Genomic DNA, 19,019 nt, shown 5'->3' with positions numbered 1-19,019 from the left:
TACAAAATTAAGAGCATTACTATTTATACTTGTACAGTATATGCACTATCAAAAACATATAAATTCATACGAGGGAAAATGTAACAGAAATGTTCAATGTTGCTTCGTACGATTGGTTGAGATGACCACTATTATACACTGTTGCTGCATTAGTCATTACCGATAGTCCGTGCAGGAAATGATAGAACTGAATAGACGGTCAAATGCCAGTTAAGGCTGATGCCATTTAAAAATTAACCCTCCAGCCATTATTGTAGATGTGCATTAATTGTTTTCGTATGAATTACAATAAGACGCATTTCTGAAAGTGAAGTAAAACAAATTTCTGTATTCCAGTGCCACGACAATTGACGCCTGCCGATCCATGTGCATTAATTGTTTCCCGTGCAGGATGGAATGCACGAGAAACTCGGAGTGTGAAGTATATGCCGGTACCTGTCGGCATTGTTTTCATTCATCATACAGCGTTGGATAGATGTTGTAACTCGAATTTGTGTATAAGCGAGATGCAGAGAATACAGAACAGACAGATGGATACCAACGGTGATTGAATCATTTGTCATATATATGGCATGTTTCGTTTGCAAAGAAATCTCAAAATTACATCCAAGTCGTATAATATAGACTTGATTTCCATTCGAAGATGATTGATACTGAAGTAAAATCTTCAAAAGCCCTTAAATTGTATTTGTTAAATTATTGACTACGTGTTTTACCTCAAAAAATGTTTGGTATATGTTGATTCCACTTTAGTAGCATTTAGTTATACAATTATTGTGTTTTGATGAGTAAATTAGCTTTATGTGGTTCTAAGAGGTACATAAATATTTGCTCCAGAATGTTTCAACTTCATACTACGGTCTTGCTCGATTTGTCTGTTTTCGGTTTCGGACATAGCCGGGAAATGCTTCCATTGTGTATTTCAATTATTGAATATGTGTTTTACGTCAAGCATTGACTACGTGTTTTACGTCAAGAAATGTTTGGTATATGTTGAATCCAATTTAGTAGCATTTAATTATATAATAATTATGTTTTGAGATGAAAATTAGCTCTGCGTGGTTCTAAGAGGTACAGAACTATTTGCTCCAGAAATGTTTCAACTTCATATTACGGTCTTGCTCGATTTTTCTCACTTTTCGGTTTCGGACATAGACGGGAAAGGTTACCTTTTTGTATTTCAATGGTAAAGATACTATATACTAATTCATATTAAATGAAATAAAATGAAGAGATTTCGTTCTAGAGTTTCAGACTTGTTCGAAGATGTATAAAATGGTCGGCAAGATGTTTACGCGTTACAAAGAAAGGTGAGGCACATATAACAACATACAAGAACAATGATCATTTAGGAAACCAGTGAAAGCTAGAGCAGTAGACAAACCGATTCTGATATTGAGAAGGTCTTTTATTTTCCGAATTTCCAAGACGAAATGAAGTGAGTTGTCAATTCCATACAAACGAAACGTTAGTTGTTGCACCCTCTCCTTTCTCCCAGTAATGACATTTTAACACATTGGTGAAATATTTGTCTCATTATTTTCCTGAAATTGAATCTTTACAAGGCAAATTAGTTTCATCATTTCTTGGATGCAGCCAATGTTCAATAGTCGCTTCTTCTAATGTTTTGGCCAGTTTAGTAGTTTATTGGTTACTCTGCACTGACTATAATCCTTTCGACGTCCGCCGCCATTTACATTTTCTGTGCAATTTACCTCTCCTACGTCTGTGTTCATGTATCGTATTGTACTTGTTTTGTGTTTTTTCCACAGTATTAGCACATACCAATGGTTTGATTGTTTTCTAGCTATAGTTGCAAAGCCATTTTGATCGTTACTGTTGGAATCTGAATATAAAGTAGCCAGAAGTTAGCTAAAACTTTATGCAATAAACCAACATTTCAACCGCCTATTTGAATGTCGCTCTGTTTCTAACTATGCAATATTATGTCTTATTTTCCCCACCAATGTTATGACACCTTAAGCATTTACTTACCCACATGCAAATATTTACTATTCCATTCGTCTGCTGATGTCACTATATCATGGTCAAAATATTAAAGTTTGCTCTTTTATTTTGTTGTGCCTGTTCAGCACATTAACCGTCGACGACAAAACTACATCTTGCATGGTTGCTCTGAGGCTCAGCCAGTAATGTCAGTAAAACCCTTGTTGGTCTAAAGTCAAAATGTACAAATCACATATTGCATATTGGTGTTGTGAATATTTCATCCAAATTTGTATCTGTATTTACAGGGTGGGATGATATTGGCTACTCTTATGTGGTTGGGGAGGACGGCATGGCGTATGAAGCACGCGGCTGGGAACGAGTTGGTGCTCACACACGCGGATATAATAACGTCTCCATAGCCATTGCAGTCATGGGGAACTTTGATGACGTGCTTCCGATAGAATCAGCTCTCCAGACCATCAAAAGCTTAATACAATGTGGACTTCGTAATGGGAAAATACTGCCAGATTACAGACTATACGGTCATAGAGATGCTTCCACAAACTTTGACAGCCCTGGACATAAGTTATACTATCTGATAAAAACATGGCCACATTATAGCAATGTATTGCTTGTCCATTATTAGTAATGGAAACTAACGTCAATCACATATAAAACATGGCCACATTATATCAATGTACTGCTTATCCACCATTAGTAATGGAAACTAACGTCAGTCACATATTGAAACATGGCCACGTTATACCAAACATACTGCCTGTCAAACCGTCGTATTGTTAATTCAAAAAAAACAATGTCAGTCACAATAGAACATTACAAATTATAGTGTCGTATTACCTGTCTTGTCGGCAGATTAGTAATGGTAAGCGTTCTCATTTAGATATACAAATATGGCCACATTATAAAATAAAAAAAAACATATTGCATGTCGTTCGGTCAGATTAGTAATGCAAACTAATGTCACTGACATAATTAAACATGGCCAAGCTATAGTAATACATTGCCTGTGATACTGATAAAGTATTTCTGGAAACTAATGTCAGCAAAACTTATGTTGTTTTTACTTTTGTTTTCTTATTATTAAGCATATCGTTAATTTGTTGTTTTTATTGTTGTTGTTGTTGTTATTGTTGTTCTAGAGTTTAACGCCTTTTTTCAGCACAAGCTAGGCTATACATGGCGGCCAGTATAAATGGTGGAGGAAGAACCAGGGAAATTCCCAGAAAGAACGACCCACCCATGAGAACCTACTGGCAAGCTTTATCACATACTCACATTGGCCGAACCCGAGACTCGAATCCACGCATACAGAGGTGGAAGGGCGATGATCCGTAACGGTTAACACTTTAGACCACTTGGCCACTCGGAGCCCCATATATTGGTAATTGACTGAAGTATTTCATACTATGCGTTTGAACATATTTAAAGTTATAACTAGCTCATTTATATTATCTGTTTATATATTAAAGATCATTGAGAAAATTTCAAAAAGTTATAAAAGTTGTGGAAGATTTGGTTCAATTAGATTATGTAATAAATCATTCTGTTCAGTCTCTTTTATCTTGGTTATTGCACTTCATTTAGGTTTTAATTTTGTTTTAAGAAATCTGAAACACATTTCACAGATGTTAAACTTTTCTTTCGTTGATCGGAATTTAAGTCCCGTGTATCCGTTATTATCACACAACATGTTTGTACATATGTGTTGTTCCTACTGTTCCTTTGTTTCTTTCAGGGAAAATAATAAACGAATTAATACGACACTTATTTGTGTAACTTTCGTGTATATATATATATATATATATATGAATGTCCACATGTATATCATTGTACAAACAGACACGGCAGAGATAAAATGTCATTTCATAAATTGCCTAAGTTGACAACAACAAGGGGATAAAACTAAGAAAGAGATTGATATGTGTGTGTATGTCTGTGTGTGTTTGTGTGTGTGTGTATGTGTAAATAATACTCGCTTTAAAAGTCTAATATTATATTTGTTTCATCAGATTGTTTAAATCATTGTTTGCACTTTTATCCATATTATTTTTTATTATTTCTATGCTTTTTCCGATCAACAAAAAGCTATAGCGTACACAACGTTTCTTCATCTGACACAATACCATATTTATTATAAACGTTGTTCTATGTTTTCCATTGCTATATAGTATTTTGCTTGCTTTTCTTCCATCCATTTTAAATACGTCTAAACTGATTCATATTCAGGATGTAAAAATACACAGTAACATGACATTTAGATCGTCTGAAGTTTAATAGTAGGTAGCATTTTTCCGACATGTATACTATCTTGGACCATCTGAGGAATCAATTATATGGCTCACTAATAACCAGACACACGATTAGCTTAATTATTCTTACTGCATTATAGCTATAGTCCTTTCAACGGCTGACACGTGTTTTATTCTTACATGCATGGTCAAATTTAGGAAGTACATCCTTTTTTAAAATCAGTAAAATTTCACTTTCTCTAATAATTGTTTTGACACGTAAGAAATGTTCTGCAGGGTACCATTTCATTAACAGTGCGATGTAATTTTGTCTTTGTTACGCTTACGCTGTGTGTACAAAGAGGTTACATTAAACAAATATCTAGACGGAGAAGCCTGTAGTCCCTTTTCTAAAAGCCAATGGGCTACCGACTGACATATATATTAAATCCAACTCCATATTTAGTTCTGTATAGAGAGTTCTCGCGCGACGACAACAATATCAGCAGCCATCTTGGTAGACAACGCCTATGGCAACAGCGTGTTCATTATGTCAGTAAGCCTCAACACAGTGCTTTCCTTCTGTGCAGTATTTAATTGTACAACCAGACACGGCAGAGATATAAAAAAAAATCATTTTATAAGTTGCTTAAGTTGACAGAGCAGCAAGGGGATAACACTAAGAACCTTTCGGAACAAAGACTAAATAAAGGGCTTGCTAGCATCGCTAGCGCTGTTCTCAAACTAACAAACTACGATCATATAATAATCTACTCAGACCATTCTATCACTGGTTACTATCAATCTTTCTCTCACACACATAAAACGAATTCGATTTAAACATGAAATGAAGATTTTAAACTAAAATGACACGCATTGCACAATAAAACACGTTTTACTTTGTCTACCTTTACATTGAATCTTCAAAGTGTATGCTTTCAAATGTCCGATATTACTGCGTTTAAAATGGTTAAGTATAGTATCTGTCTATAAAAGGTATTTATCACGTTCTGTTAACTTACGCAAATGGAGCTGATACATTTATTGTTGACTTAGATTTACCAACGTGCTTACAGAGTAATATATAGGTCCATAATGTCCTGTCACAAACAACAGTAAGTCAATATTTAATTCAAATAACATTAATTTAAAAACAAATTTCAGGTAAGCCTTTAGTATTGCATGAAAGGTTAAATCACGACATCAATTAACATGGGACACAAACTTTTAAAGTCGCCATCGCCATATGATCCACATACCAGGTTTTCACTAGGTCTAGAAAGTGCATAATACTTTTCATAACGGTGGGGGAATAGGCTTTCAAAAATTACAAAGAGCCCTGACTTTCCTTGAAAGGACTCCTCAGCAATATTATGTGTCAATTTACTTAAACTATGCATAATATACCCAATTAACGTAAACAGAAGTGAATGAATCCATTCAGTCATATAAACATAAGAAAGCATACATTATACATTTTAAAATGTGCTATTTATAAGGTGTAATGCACTCAATTATTACACATACGAATGGTCGATCTTCGAAGTGTAAGGCCCTTTTTAAGGGCGCTACTTATATTTGTACATAGGAACTGAGAGTGTTATTTTAGAAAATGTCAATAGTTTGGGGTTGGGGCGATGTAAGAGGGGTTGAATCATCAACATAAAATGGAGAACAATTTGATAATGTTTAATGAATTGTAAAAATTAATAAATAAATAGGAGCTTTAGTTATTGTGTACAACCAGATTATGTAATTCTAATATAACAAATTGGAAAGGGGAGGGCGTGGCTGTCAGGTGTGGTGGGAGACAACTGTTACACTCTATTTTTGTTGGAATAAATATATTATTCTTGTTTATTTGATATTGTAATGTGCTATTTTTAAAGAATCAAGATGAACTAACTCGACACTTTGCTTTTTTGTGTCACTTTGATTTTTGGCGCCAACTGTACTCGTAAATTGTCTAACACCGACAGCGCTCCACTATTTACAACCTTGCCTAAAAACTACGTGAGACAATTCAACCAATCGTTGAATCAGGGCAACCCATGTAGCCAATCAGTTGCCTGTATTGTGTGCCGTGTATTAAATTGTAAACAATACAGGTTTGCATGGTATACAATGTCAACATTACAAAAACTATATTTTAAACGACATCAGGTGAAACCTATACCACACGCTACCATAGCGTACTTAACCAATCCTCCCCTGCCTTCTTTTTTTGTTGTTGAGGGTATTCTCCCCGCTTGATCTTTGCAGACCATGTGGGTAGACCATCCTGCCCTATTTATGTTTGTGTGAATGCTATATTTTTGACTGGTAAATTTGTTTTTGTAATATATTTTTTTTTAATATATTATGTTATTTTTTTATAATCTGTTCTTCTTTTAATTTTTTCTTCTAAATCAAAATATTCATCTTTTTCTAGAAGAAGAAAGTATTCTTCTGCCATTCTCATTTATTCCTCTTCTTTTAAACGTCTTTTTTCTCTTCTCTTGTTTTTTTCCCTCTCTCTTTTTGAATCTAATGTTTCAGTGGCTGTTGTTGCTATGGGTAATTCTCGTGTCTTTTTTCCGTATTTTGTTCGCCTTGCGCCGTTCTCTTTGATCATTGTTTTTCAATATCTTGGTCTTGTGTTCTATTTTTTGTATACTATGTCTATATTCTCTGTCGTTTGTCCTGCTGATTTTGTTGATGTTGTTGGTTCGGAGTTGGATTTCCCTTCTGTTACAGTCTCTGTTGTTGTTATTTTTGGGGTTATTATTTGTTATTTGTTTCTCTGGTCAGCTATTTGTTTCCCTTATATTCTGTTTATTTCATGTTTTTTGTTTATGTTGTTCCTCTTGTTGTCGTTGTTGGTTATTTGTCTTGTTCGTTGTTGTTGTTTTCGGTTCCTTTATTGTTGCTGTCGTGAGTGATATATTTGTTGTTGTTGTTTTAGTCCGGTCTGTTTCTTTTGCTATTTTGAAATTGGATTTCCCTCTTGTTTCTGATTTGTTTGATTTGGTTGTTGTTGTTGTTGTTCTGCTGTTCTGCCATTTGTATTGGTAGCGTTTGCTGATGTTGTTGTTCCTGTTGTCTTGCAGTTGGAGAGTTTCCCTGCTCTCTTCATGGATCTCCGTATGGTTTGTTGGGCATTTATGTGGAGTATGTTCAGTTTTTCCGCATCTATTGCATATTCGATAGCAGATACAACCCTTGTATTAGGATTTTGTTAAGAAGCCATGTACATATAACGCCATTTTAATCTCTTAGCTTTGTTTTTTCTATTACAAGTGTCCTGCGCACATCAAATATTGCAAATCCTGGAACAGTTGCTAGTCTATAGCTTTCCATTTTGAAACCTATTTTTTTCCCCAACGCATTTTATGATATCCTCCATGGGAATCTCCATAGGTATATCCGACAGGTGGAGCTCCCCCGTCTGTTTCTTAATCTTTCTCAGAATTGGTGTTGGTTTTGTCACATGTACTGTTTCACCTCTAATATTTATTTATTCGTACGACATTTGTGGTAGCTTTCCTCGTGGTCTTATAATATTGTTGCTGTTGTTGTTCTAGGGTTTAACGCCATTTTTCAGCATAAGATAGGCTATACATGGCGGCCAGTATAACTGGTGGATGAAGAACCCAGAAAACCCCTGAGAAGAACCGCCGACCCACGAGAAGCTACTGGCAGGCTTTCTCACGTACCCACGCTAGCCGAGCCTTGGATTCGAACCCACGCAGACAGAGGTGAAATGGCAGTGATCCGGAACGGTGAGCGCTTTAGACCACTCGGCCAATCGGAGCCTCCTAGACCATTTATAAAACTATGTGTGAAAACTAACTTGCGCATAAAATAACATCCATATCCCTTTCTGTTTATTGCGTAAATTTGTTGTAATATGTCTGGATTCCTGACTTTCAGTGCTATTAAAACAATTGACGTATCCGGTATTCTTTCCCTTGGTATGTTTCTCATGTCCAGTTCTTTTGTTCCCTCTTCATAGTTTCATTCTTTAAAGGATCCTTATTCTGTGTCTATTATTTTAATCTCGAAATATTTATCTAGGTTCATTACTTGTTGTGGCCTTCCGCCATGTTTCTCGTTTTCCTCTCTTCTCCTCGCTCGTGAGTTGAATTCACCGTTGCTTGTTTTCTTTTTGTATGTATTGTTAATGCTATGTAATTGTCACTTTATGTACATTACTACATGTATCTTGAAAAGTTAAAGTGTAATCCTGGTTTGAATGGTACATGGTCCAGTTAACTTTATGGCCGAATGTTTTTTCGTGCCATGGCAAGAGTTTGAGTAAACTCCAGTTCGTTTTAATGACTGAGTTTACACTAGATAACTTTGGTTTAGAGCGCACCCAAAGTGCATCTGCCCTCCTCGACGTCCACTTGCCAATTTAAGTTACGTCCTAAACGACATAAGGTGAAACCTTCACCACACACTACCATAGTGTACTTAAACAATCCTCCCCTGCGTTCTAGCTACTATGTACATATCGTATCGCTACCTAGTACTGCTGAAGACATAATTGCCATCTCATTAACAGTCCAAATGTCAACATAACTTGGTCTAACTAAACGATTGGTTGGTGGTCAGTTTCCAAACTAAACCTCCGTCCATACAATAAGCATTGGAATTTTGATAGTCCAAAAACAATTGCTATGCATTCTTTCCCAGAGACCTAGTAATTGCTTTCTGCAGTCGACAACGTCTTACTACCATATGCAACCAGAAATAAGTTTTCTTCATAATCTTGCAATAGCACTACCACATAACATCTGTCAGTGGCGTGAGTACGTAAGACAAGGTCCTTTGTCACGTATGGTAATAACATTACTGTGTCTGACGTTAGCCTGTTCTTTATCGTATGAAATGGAAGTTCACATGCGTTTGTCCAAATAACTTTCGTCGGAGCCTTTATCCCTAGTCATGGCGGCCAGTGGACTAGCAAAAGTACTGACGTTAGCAGCATAGCGACGACATTACCAAGCCTGTCCTAAGAAAGACCGAACTTCAATTCTTAGTGGTGGAGGCCCCGAGTGACCGAGTGGTCTAAAGCGTTCACCGTTTCGGATTACTGCCATCTCACCACTGTCTGCGTGGGTTCCAGTCTCGGGTCCTGCCAATGTGGGTATGTGAGAAAAGCTTGCCAGCAGTTTCTCGTGGGTCAATAGTTCTTTCTGGGGTTTTTCCCGGTTTTTCCTCCGCTATTTATACTTATCGCCATTTATAGCCAATCTTGTGCTGAAAAATGGCGTTAAACCCTACAACAACAACAACAACTTAGTGGACGGTCGTAAAGCGGTCATATCTTGGTCAATTTTAGAGCTACTCGGTGTTATTGGGTCGTCGCTGAGGGTGTGACATATGTAGGTTAATTTCCTAAACCCTACATGACACTTAGATGGTCATGCGGAAAGTACCATCTGTCTAGGTCGTTTAAAAACCTGTTTTTTTTTTTAAAGTAAAATCTTATGGTCTTCCCACACAGCTGTCCCTAACAGATAGTCTTCCATGAAGTTTGAAACTCCTGTTCACCTTACCGGTTCGAGCAAATTTCTCATCATACGAGTGAAGACGCTTGGTGCAGTCTGGACCCCAAATAGCATAATTAACCATTTATACTTCCCATCTGAAGTTTAAAAGGCAAATCTTACTCTCTCGTTTTTACTTCAGCCTGGAATTTGCCAATACCCTTTTTGACAGGTGAATTTTTGAACTATATTTCGAGTTGGTTACGCTGGCGAATATGTAGTCAGGATGTGATAACATATCCATCTGAAATTCTGTTATCCTTCTTAATTTCCTATAATTTATACAAAACTCGACGAGAGTCGTCCCTTCTCTGCACCATAATAACAGGAAAGCTATAGGCTGATTCCAAGGAATCGATCATAGCTTGAATTTCATTTAATTGTGTTCTTTATGCTTAGATGTTCAGGAGGTAAACTTCAAATCCTCTCTTTTGAAATATTCATAGACTTTATAATTTCGACTAACTAGGAAAAGGTAGAGGCGGAACCGTAACGATGTAGCTGTACCTTTATAACCTATTCTTAGAGTGTAATCATAGTGAACAATTATATTAGGTATCTTTCTTCTAAGTATACCAGTCCAGTGTTCAATAAACATTTGGGAGCGGATCCATCCAAACATTATATTCTTTTTCTATTCAAGACGTGGAAAATACTTGCAAAGTTATAACATCTGATCGTTGCCATAGGAAACATTTCTTCTTCTTTTGTTCGAGATTGACTGTTAGCAAGTAGTGTAAAAAATGATCAATTAGTGCACGGATGACATCCCTCGATCTAACAGTGTATGGATTACTTCTTTTAATTAAATTCATAACGTTCCAGGTTTAGAAAGTCTGAAAATAAGAAATGGCTTGAACTACAATGATGACTATTGAGATGACATTTTCAGGCAAGGAATTCATAAACTCTGAGACTAATTTCTCTGGGGCTATATATTGATATCAGGAAATAATATTCAATATGTGGTAAATTTCCCTATCGAAATATCTCTGTACATTTGGCATTTTTATGGAACGGTTGAACTTTCACATATACAAACTGGTTTCGAGCAAATGCAATACATGTTGACCTGCAAAACGTTATGAGGTAACGTCTCTTTACACATCTGAAATATTGCATGTATGTACTAACATTACACCATTGTTAGAAAATAGATTGACCAGGCAAAAATTTGCATTATATAAGGTAAAACTCATTTTCACGACACCCCAGCACTTAGACCACCACCACTTTTGCGACCGAAATTCCAAGGAATCGATTTGTTTGCTCCTTATTCAGTGTTGTATAACCCAGAATTAGAACCGAGCAGCTATTTATATACTGAAAACAGATTATTCCAGCTTCCTTATCAATGCGGAATGATATTGTTAGAGAAAGAACGAAAATCAAAAAGATTCAACCTGTGTCCTGATAACACTACACAGAGTTATCATAGACTTGTTCTGTATCAATACTAGTTATTCTAAGACAATACTAATAATACTATATTATAACAATACAAATACTAATAACGTTGATAAAGTATGGGACTGATATATAATGGTTCCTATGATGTAAGTTCTTGAGAGCCAGCTAGCTGTATTATGTAAGTAGTGAAGGGGGGGAGATTAGCCTCAATGGGAATTAGCATTACAGACCCCCTTGGGTCAGATTAGCCTCAATGGAAATTTAACATGGAGAAAAATCGTGGGTCAGATTAGCCTCAATGGAAATTTAACATGGAGAAAAAATCGTGGGTCAGATTAGCCTCAATGGAAATTTAACATGGGAATAAATTGTGGGTCAATATATGTACAAGGGGAATTTAACATGGGATTTTTTTTTTTTTTTAAATTTTTTTTAAAAAAAAATGGGGTAGGCAATTGAAAGGCTATCTCTTTTCGAGAAATATGGCTGGCCCTGAAAAGGGCCTTTGGGTTTTTCTTCTTCTTCTTATTTTAACTTCTTAACTTTTTCCACCATCCTCTTATTTTGTCCATCATTCCTTTCTTCTTTTTCTTTTCTGTTTCTGGTATCCAGTCCGGGTGACCCATGGCTCGGAACTTGGCCTGTATTTTCATCCAGTTGTTATTCAGTTGGTCGAATTCTAATTTCTTCTTCTTATTCTGTTCTTCCTTTCTTTCTTTAGTCCACCTTTCCTTTATGTTTTCTACTTCTTGGGTCATCACTTGTTTCATTATTTCTTCTCCTTTTTTCAACCTGTTCAGTCCCCTCTTCATATATGACAACTCCGTCCAATACACTATATGTTCTAGGAAGCACCGGACTTGGATGACATAATCCAGTGCTTCCTTCAAACTCCCCACTCTTACATAAGGTGGGTCAATTAATCGTCTTGATTTGTTGACTTCATCTTCTATCATTCCTTCTATTATATGTCTGGCGGCCTTTATACGTTCGACTTGACTGGTTACCAAGTGTTCTTTATCTTCATACTCCCATTCCTTTTGTATCCTTTCTATAGCATATTCTGCATCTATTATCCAGAAATAGATATGCCTCAATTGATTAAATAAATCAGTCACTTGCGTCATCTTGTCTAGATTATTCTTTGTAGAATGGTCTGAACGACGAATACTGTGGGTTCTTATATGAAAAGCGCGTACGTGAAGGAAAACATCCCCCTAAAAACATAAAATTGATCTTACCTAGATCATGACCAAACAACGCGCGGACGTGAAGGAAAACATCCCCCTACTTTTTCATTTCATATAATATAACCCAAACTATACTCTCCACATACGCTAAGAAACAATAAAGAAACCCATAATCTACTATTCGCACAAACATACCTGAACTCTTACAAACGCAAACACACAAACACATACCCTCACACTATCTTAAAAAGAGTTAGTGTTTATATTCACACTACTCTACCTACACACATTGGCAAATTAATAGTTATTTCTTTTCTAGAGTATTGGGTAGCCCTGAAAAGGGCTGTTGGTTTTTTTTGAACTCCAGATGCACCTATCTAATGGTTGCACCTTCCTGGCCTTACGCCACACACGCATCTTCTTCCCCAGTCTTCTTTCACCTTTCTTCTGGGGAGCGCAGAGGGAGGATGATTCGCTTCAGCACCCCAATCCTCTGTCTCGGGAATATTGTACGACATCCTCTCTCCTATTTTCTTTTCCTCTTCTTCCCTCTCTCTTCTCTCCTCCTCTTCTTTCTTTATTCTTGCTTCTTCTACGATAGCCTCCGCTGATAGTTCATTTACTATGCGCCTGGCATATTCCAGGTGCATCTGGAGTTCTAACAGTTTCACAATTCTGGTGTTCATTCTTCTGGTGGTGTTGATCAATCAACAAGGGTAGCTGGACTGCCGAACAAGTTTCAATTATTACTGAAAGCGCGGACGTGATGGAAAACATCCCATAAAAAAACATAAAATTGATCTTACCTAGATCATGACCAAAGAAACAACGCACGGACCTAAAAGAAACACTCACTTTTTTATGCTACCCATCACTATTTTAAAATTTTTTATAAATCACTTCAAGGGACTATCCACATACGCAAAGCAATCCAATCTAACCCCCAAATATACACCTCAAACACCAAAAAAGACATCATTTTAATCTACTATCCATGCCAACTTACTTAACCACTTACAAACACAAACACACAAACACATACCCTCACTTTTTCAAAAAAAGAGTTAGTGTTTATATTCACACTACTCTACCTACACACATTGGCAAATCGATCGTTATTTCTTTTCTAGAGTATTGGGTAGCCCTGAAAAGGGCTGTTTTTTTGTTTTGCTATGGCATTCTTTTTTAGTTTCTAAGAATGCGATGTCCTCTGAGGATAGACTTTCTGGCGATAGGTCTGCTTCTTCGGAAAGAGAAGAAGAACTCTTTGGTGTCGATACGACAATCGACAAAGCCTCTGTCAGCTTCAGGTTGCTGCTGCTGTTGTTGTTGTTGTTGTTGTTGCTGCTGTTGCTGCTGTCTCCGAAGTCTGTACTTCTCTGTCCATTCTTCTTTTTCCCTGTTCATTTCTTCTCTGAAAAGCTCTTCTATCAGGTCTTTAGTGATTTTTAACATTCTCACATTCTCTATTTCTTCTGGCTTCGGTATCAGACTGTGTCTGACCCTATGCAAATTCACGTAGGCTTCGTTTAGCTTAGCTAGTTTGGAACACATCTTCTTAGGAGGATGAGTCGACAATGGATGGTTAGACTGGAAACAAACCGGTTCTTAAAGTCAAAGCGCGGACGTGAAGGAAAACATCCCCACACGGTTTTCGAGCCGCAACGTTCATGAGAGGGATAGTAAGAAATGAAAGAGCATCAATCCAACATTCTTATAGCTAAACAAAAGACAAAGGCATTTTTTTTCAAAACACAACATTTTTTTATTCAAAAATCACTTAACACTAAACAACAACTCTAACATTTTTTAACAATAATCCAACACTATAACATCAAACAATTTTTTCAAATCACCAACATTTTTTTCTCAATTTTACAATCTACTTTAAACAGGGCTGACAACGTTGTGAATGAAATTGTGATTTCCACTGTTGGAAATCATTAGGCCATTGATGGACACTACGTTTCCTAGCTTGAGACAAAAGATAAGCATAATGGTCACAAAACCATCGATCTACTTTCACATCCTTTCTAGCAGAAGAACGAGGATCGAAATGAGTCACTAAATGTTCTAAGGAATAGCCCAGGCTGCGATGATGTAGAAAATACACACAGTACTGTCCACACACCAAGGAATCTGTGCCTTGTAATTTCACGTTATTGAATCGGGCGGTTTGAGCATTTCTTCTCATAAAGTCGATGATATCGTCTTCCAAAGGGGGCAATCCGTACGAATCGAAATATTCCACACATCCTTTTTGAGGAAAGTAGACGGCTACCCAGTGGGTTCCTGGGAGATGACTGTCGTCCGTGTTGATCACGTAAGCTTGATGGTCTTTAGGTTTGCGATGAGGGAGTTCATCTTTAGCACAGACGACAGGATTCCAAGAAGACGTATACGAACTGTGGTTCAAAAGGTAATAAAGTTCCCAGGTATCCATTGATTTGTGTGTGTTTTTTCTTCTTCTTCACAGGTAATAATAAGTCGTCAATTCGATCCTGACTTTTTGCTTGAAAATGTCTGACGAATAAACGGTTATTCGTTCTGTTTCCTCACTCTGATTCAGGAGAGCTTCGATACGATGGATCTCTTGAGTGGTTAATGGTGGACAAGAATGTTCACGCAAGTCTTTATACCACTGGTGCAACACGTCTTTGTTCGAGATGAGACTCCAAGCTTCGTCCAGATACTCGTCCAATTTTTCTTCTTGACTCAACATCAGGCATTTATCGTGTTGAATTTGACTGGGATGATCGTTTTGACATCCATAGCAATTTTTCTTGATCAATTCTGTTATTTTGTCGACCAAGTGTTTGGCAAAACAGGAGACTAAATGGGCTTCTTTTTCTGGCCATCTCGATTTCATCATGATCACTTGTTCTTCTTTTTCTATGGTCTCCTCACATTCCATGTCCAAAGTTTCTCCACTAGGTAAAGAGGGATAACAGTCTTCCATGGTTTCTAGTATTCTAGAATGACTTCTCTCAAACTGTTGATTTCTATGGTATTATCGAATTCTGCATACAGGATGACGTTCACCGTTTCATCAGGGATTCGGTTTGCAAACTGAATTTCCACACGAATCTGGCCAGATTTTATAGGGTGGAAATGTCCCTCGTCGCTGCCTTGGTCTGGAGTGAAATCGAAAGCCCACAAAGCATAGCCTCCTGCGTAATCGTCGTACTTAATACCGTGACTGGTGTTGGTTCCTAACTGTCCAGTGGCTTCGTATAGGGACAAGTACGATCTCAAGTAATTCTTCTCTTTAAAGTCAGGTTCGAAAGGTCGGGTACACAAGGTCTTGCCATCGCGACTGACTTCAATATTGGACACGCCAAAGTGATGAAAGTAGAAAGGATTTTTTTGAAGGCTCCGTTGAAGGCTTCATTTTCGACGATACCAACAATCAAACGTTTGTGTAGCTGTCCTTGAAACAGATGATCTTCGATCATAGATCGCTGTCCCTTGGGAATGGTGAAGGTTTTCACTTCCACGCGTCGTATGGGATACTTGGCGGTCGTTCTGCTCAACGTCTGACTGATGTCGTTTCCCACTTTAGGTAACACTTCCACGCGTCGTACGTAGAGCCTGGCTTCCTCGATGACAGTTTTGCAAGCGTCACTACCTATCAAATGGAAAGCGGCACTGCTACGATTCAGTCTCAGGCGAACATTCACCCCGTTTAGCAAATATTTCTCTTGCAACCACATGTCCAAATGCAAACGATCCATCAGTTCTAAACTTTTGTTTTCTATGATTCTGTTTCTTAGTTCTATAAATCCATCATTTGTTGATTTAGTTTTATCCTTTGTATCAATTTCGGTTGTTTCAAACTGGCCTGCTTCGTCAGCTTCCCATAGCACACAGGCATTGAGATGAGTGTTCTTGGCGTCTATTCCGTACGTCAAGAGATTTTCCAGGTACGCTCGATAAGGGTAAGTATTCATGCTGCTACTGACCAGTTTGTTGTTCAAGTACAAGTCCATTCCACTGAACAAGGAATGCATGAAATTGTTGACGGGAGCTATTACATCAGTATTTTCTAGGGGCGAATTGTCTTCTTCGACAACTTTGACTTTCAGGTACAAGTAACTGCTATTCAGATCGATGTAATCTTCGGGCTGTCCTTTGATTTCAAACTCGATGGGAGCTGAGGCTGTCAATGAGGAGACGGGGTGAAATTCCACCCACTGGGATTCTTGCATCGTCATCATGGTGGGGGGCATGGCAAACATATCCAGTTCCGTCTTGGAACAGGTGCATGACTCTCGGTGCATCATTTTTTTGTTGCTGTGTCTCAATAATCGAAAACGTCTAAGTCTCGAACGGTTCTTCTTTCCTTGGCCTTTCTAGCTTGAAGTCTGGTGAAAGGGTGTTTTCTTCGTCGTCTCTTTCTGCCTTGTCCTTGCTGAATGCCTGACTCGGTAGCGTGCAGGGCATTTATAGGTGTGTCTCGTCGGCCCAAAATGTCTTTGCCCGTTTGCAGCAAGACATTTTTGCCTGCCCTCATGAAGGCTTCTTTAGGGTTTTGTTTGTCGATGATGACATTTTGGAGAAATTCTTTGCCTTGCGTCAGTGCCGCATCTTTCAAGGCGTGCAATCCGCGTGTCACCATCAGTTTCAACACCGGGGCCACCGAACGAAAGGCCGATTTTAACATGTCTCCTAAACCGTGTCCTCGCTGTCGAGCAACCCCTCGGTACACTGGATACATGACTTACTTACGAGTCGTGAGAGAACCGTTTTCGAAAATGGAGTTTCACCGTGACGTTTCCTTTGGTGAATGGAATATTTTGTCCCAAATCTCCTTTTATAGTAATGTTGACCGTGTCCAAATACGACTTGCTGACAGGCAAATAGTGAGGATGGACAAATTCGCGGTGGACGTGGTAAGTGTTTCCACCTTCCTGGTCACTGGTCGTGGTACTATCCACTTTGAAAGGAATGACACGCAGTAATGGCACAGAGGTGTGTCCCACCACGTTGTACTCCACCACATCGGAGTACACAAACATTAAATTCAGTCCTTGGTTCAGTTCTACCGGTTTTCCAAAAGCTTTGTAAAAATCCATATTACTGTTGATCTTGGGGCTCATATTGTTTGCGACCATTGTTGAATATCCACCCAAAATTTCAAACAAACTACCATTGATCCTGAAGGACAACAGTTCAGCATCCTGAAATTTCATCAGTAAGCGACAAGCCACTTTATGGTACTCCAGGGTGACACTTTTTTTGATTCTGTTCAGGGCTTTGCCAAAGGCTGACTCGAACCTGTCCCCAATAGTGTCCACCAAATGTTGGCCACTAAAATAAAACCCTGGTGGAATTTTGAAGGTGTAGATTTTGAAGGGTGGATTGCTGGCTTGTTTTGTGTCCCCTGAAAACCCGATGTCATTCATGTAGTTTTGTAATTGTTCGTTCAGGATTTCCACCTCAAAATAGTTTTGCTTTTCGGTGATGTTTTGGATTTGTGTAGGGTGAATCATTTCTACTAAAGCCACTTCCCAATGGGCTTCGTGATCTAAGGGGATGGCCTGAGGTAATTTGGCCGTGTAACAGCACAACGTGTTGTTGGGAAACACCACCATGGAACTGTCACTGGGTAAGGTTAAGTAAAATTGGTTTTCGTGACTCATAATTCCAGAGTTCTGTGGCTGTCCGAGGGGTTAGTGGACGTCAGAGGCGTGTCTCCGTCCAAAATGGGGTTCTGGTTGTGGTTGGAGTGGTGACTGACACTGGCACTGGACACAAGGTTCCCGTTCGAGGAGAATTTCAGGGAGGGATTGGGAAGCAGGTAACCGATGCAGCTGCTCAATAAAATGGTCCACAATTGTTTGTCTCCTTGTTGCAAACTCAAATTGGCGATGGCTGCCCCGATGACACAATACACCACGAAGATTTGGCAGAAAAAGACGATTTGCGTTTTAGGCACACGTTCTCCACACCACACCCACAAGGGTTGTTTTTATAAATCTTGCACAGAAGAACTGGGTGAAGAAGGAGTGGTCGACGTAGCTGCGTCTGCTGTGTGAAAGGGCATGATGGTCACTTCTTTTTATAGTCGATGACTTGCGAAGCGTCGATCCAAGAATCAAAACTGGGCGGATATCCTTTCCAACGTACTTTGACTTCTTTGACAAGTCGTTTGCCCACTTTACGTGTTCTGCGTTCGAGAATGCTTTCTATGTCGTACACGTCGTCTTCTTTTTTGGTGACACGTTGTAACTCGGGCAAATAAAACGTTCCTTTGAGTACTTCTCCGTTCATGTCTTCCAATTTATAGACCGCAGGATGACGGCCATGCACTCGTCCAGTGACGCGAAACAATTCGGTCGTCCAGTTAGGTAAGTAACCTTTGTCGAAAGTGCGTTTGGTTTTGCCAATACGCACCCAATCTCCTACGGCCAACATTCCACTTTTCTTGGGGACAGCCCTCGTTGGGGACGTACCAAACAGATGCTCAAACACCAGCACTTCCTTGTCGGGAGTCACGTCTTGCGGGGCACGTCCGATGCTTCGATGGTAAGATTGGTTGTACGCTTGCACCAGGTGCGGTAAGATGTCGATGTACTTCAGAGTGTGGTGATGCGTAAAATATTTCCACATGCGTTCTTTCAAAGTGCGTTGAAAACGTTCCACGATGCTGGCTTTGATTTCGGGATTCTCGGTGGTAAAAAAAT

At 38.6% G+C, this 19,019-nt stretch overlaps 1 protein-coding gene across 1 annotated transcript; it reads left to right on the top strand.

The window, feature by feature from the left end:
* The first annotated feature begins 347 nt into the window (after positions 1 to 347).
* On the top strand, positions 348 to 3,471 carry LOC149783404 (N-acetylmuramoyl-L-alanine amidase-like). Its single transcript, XM_089931634.1, has 2 exons — positions 348 to 543; positions 2,256 to 3,471. The coding sequence occupies exons 1-2, from the start codon at positions 426 to 428 to the stop codon at positions 2,594 to 2,596; spliced, it is 459 nt and encodes a 152-aa protein (XP_089787760.1). The 5' UTR covers positions 348 to 425; the 3' UTR covers positions 2,597 to 3,471.
* The last annotated feature ends 15,548 nt before the right edge of the window (positions 3,472 to 19,019 follow it).

This window comes from Sinohyriopsis cumingii, chromosome 14, assembly GCF_028554795.1.
Source record: "Sinohyriopsis cumingii isolate HCF-2022 chromosome 14, ASM2855479v2, whole genome shotgun sequence".
NCBI lineage: Eukaryota > Metazoa > Mollusca > Bivalvia > Unionida > Unionidae > Sinohyriopsis > Sinohyriopsis cumingii.
Note: the sequence above shows the minus strand (reverse complement) of the source record. Positions and strands in the feature narration are given on the sequence as shown.

What these genes read in the sequence shown, in the direction of transcription:
- LOC149783404 (XM_089931634.1), top strand. Translation starts at nt 426, where the DNA reads ATGCCGGTACCTGTCGGCATTGTTTTCATTCATCATACAGCGTTGGAT. An exon ending in CAGACAGATGGATACCAACG is followed by an intron (nt 544 to 2,255) that starts GTGATTGAATCA and finishes CTGTATTTACAG; the next exon opens with GGTGGGATGATATTGGCTAC.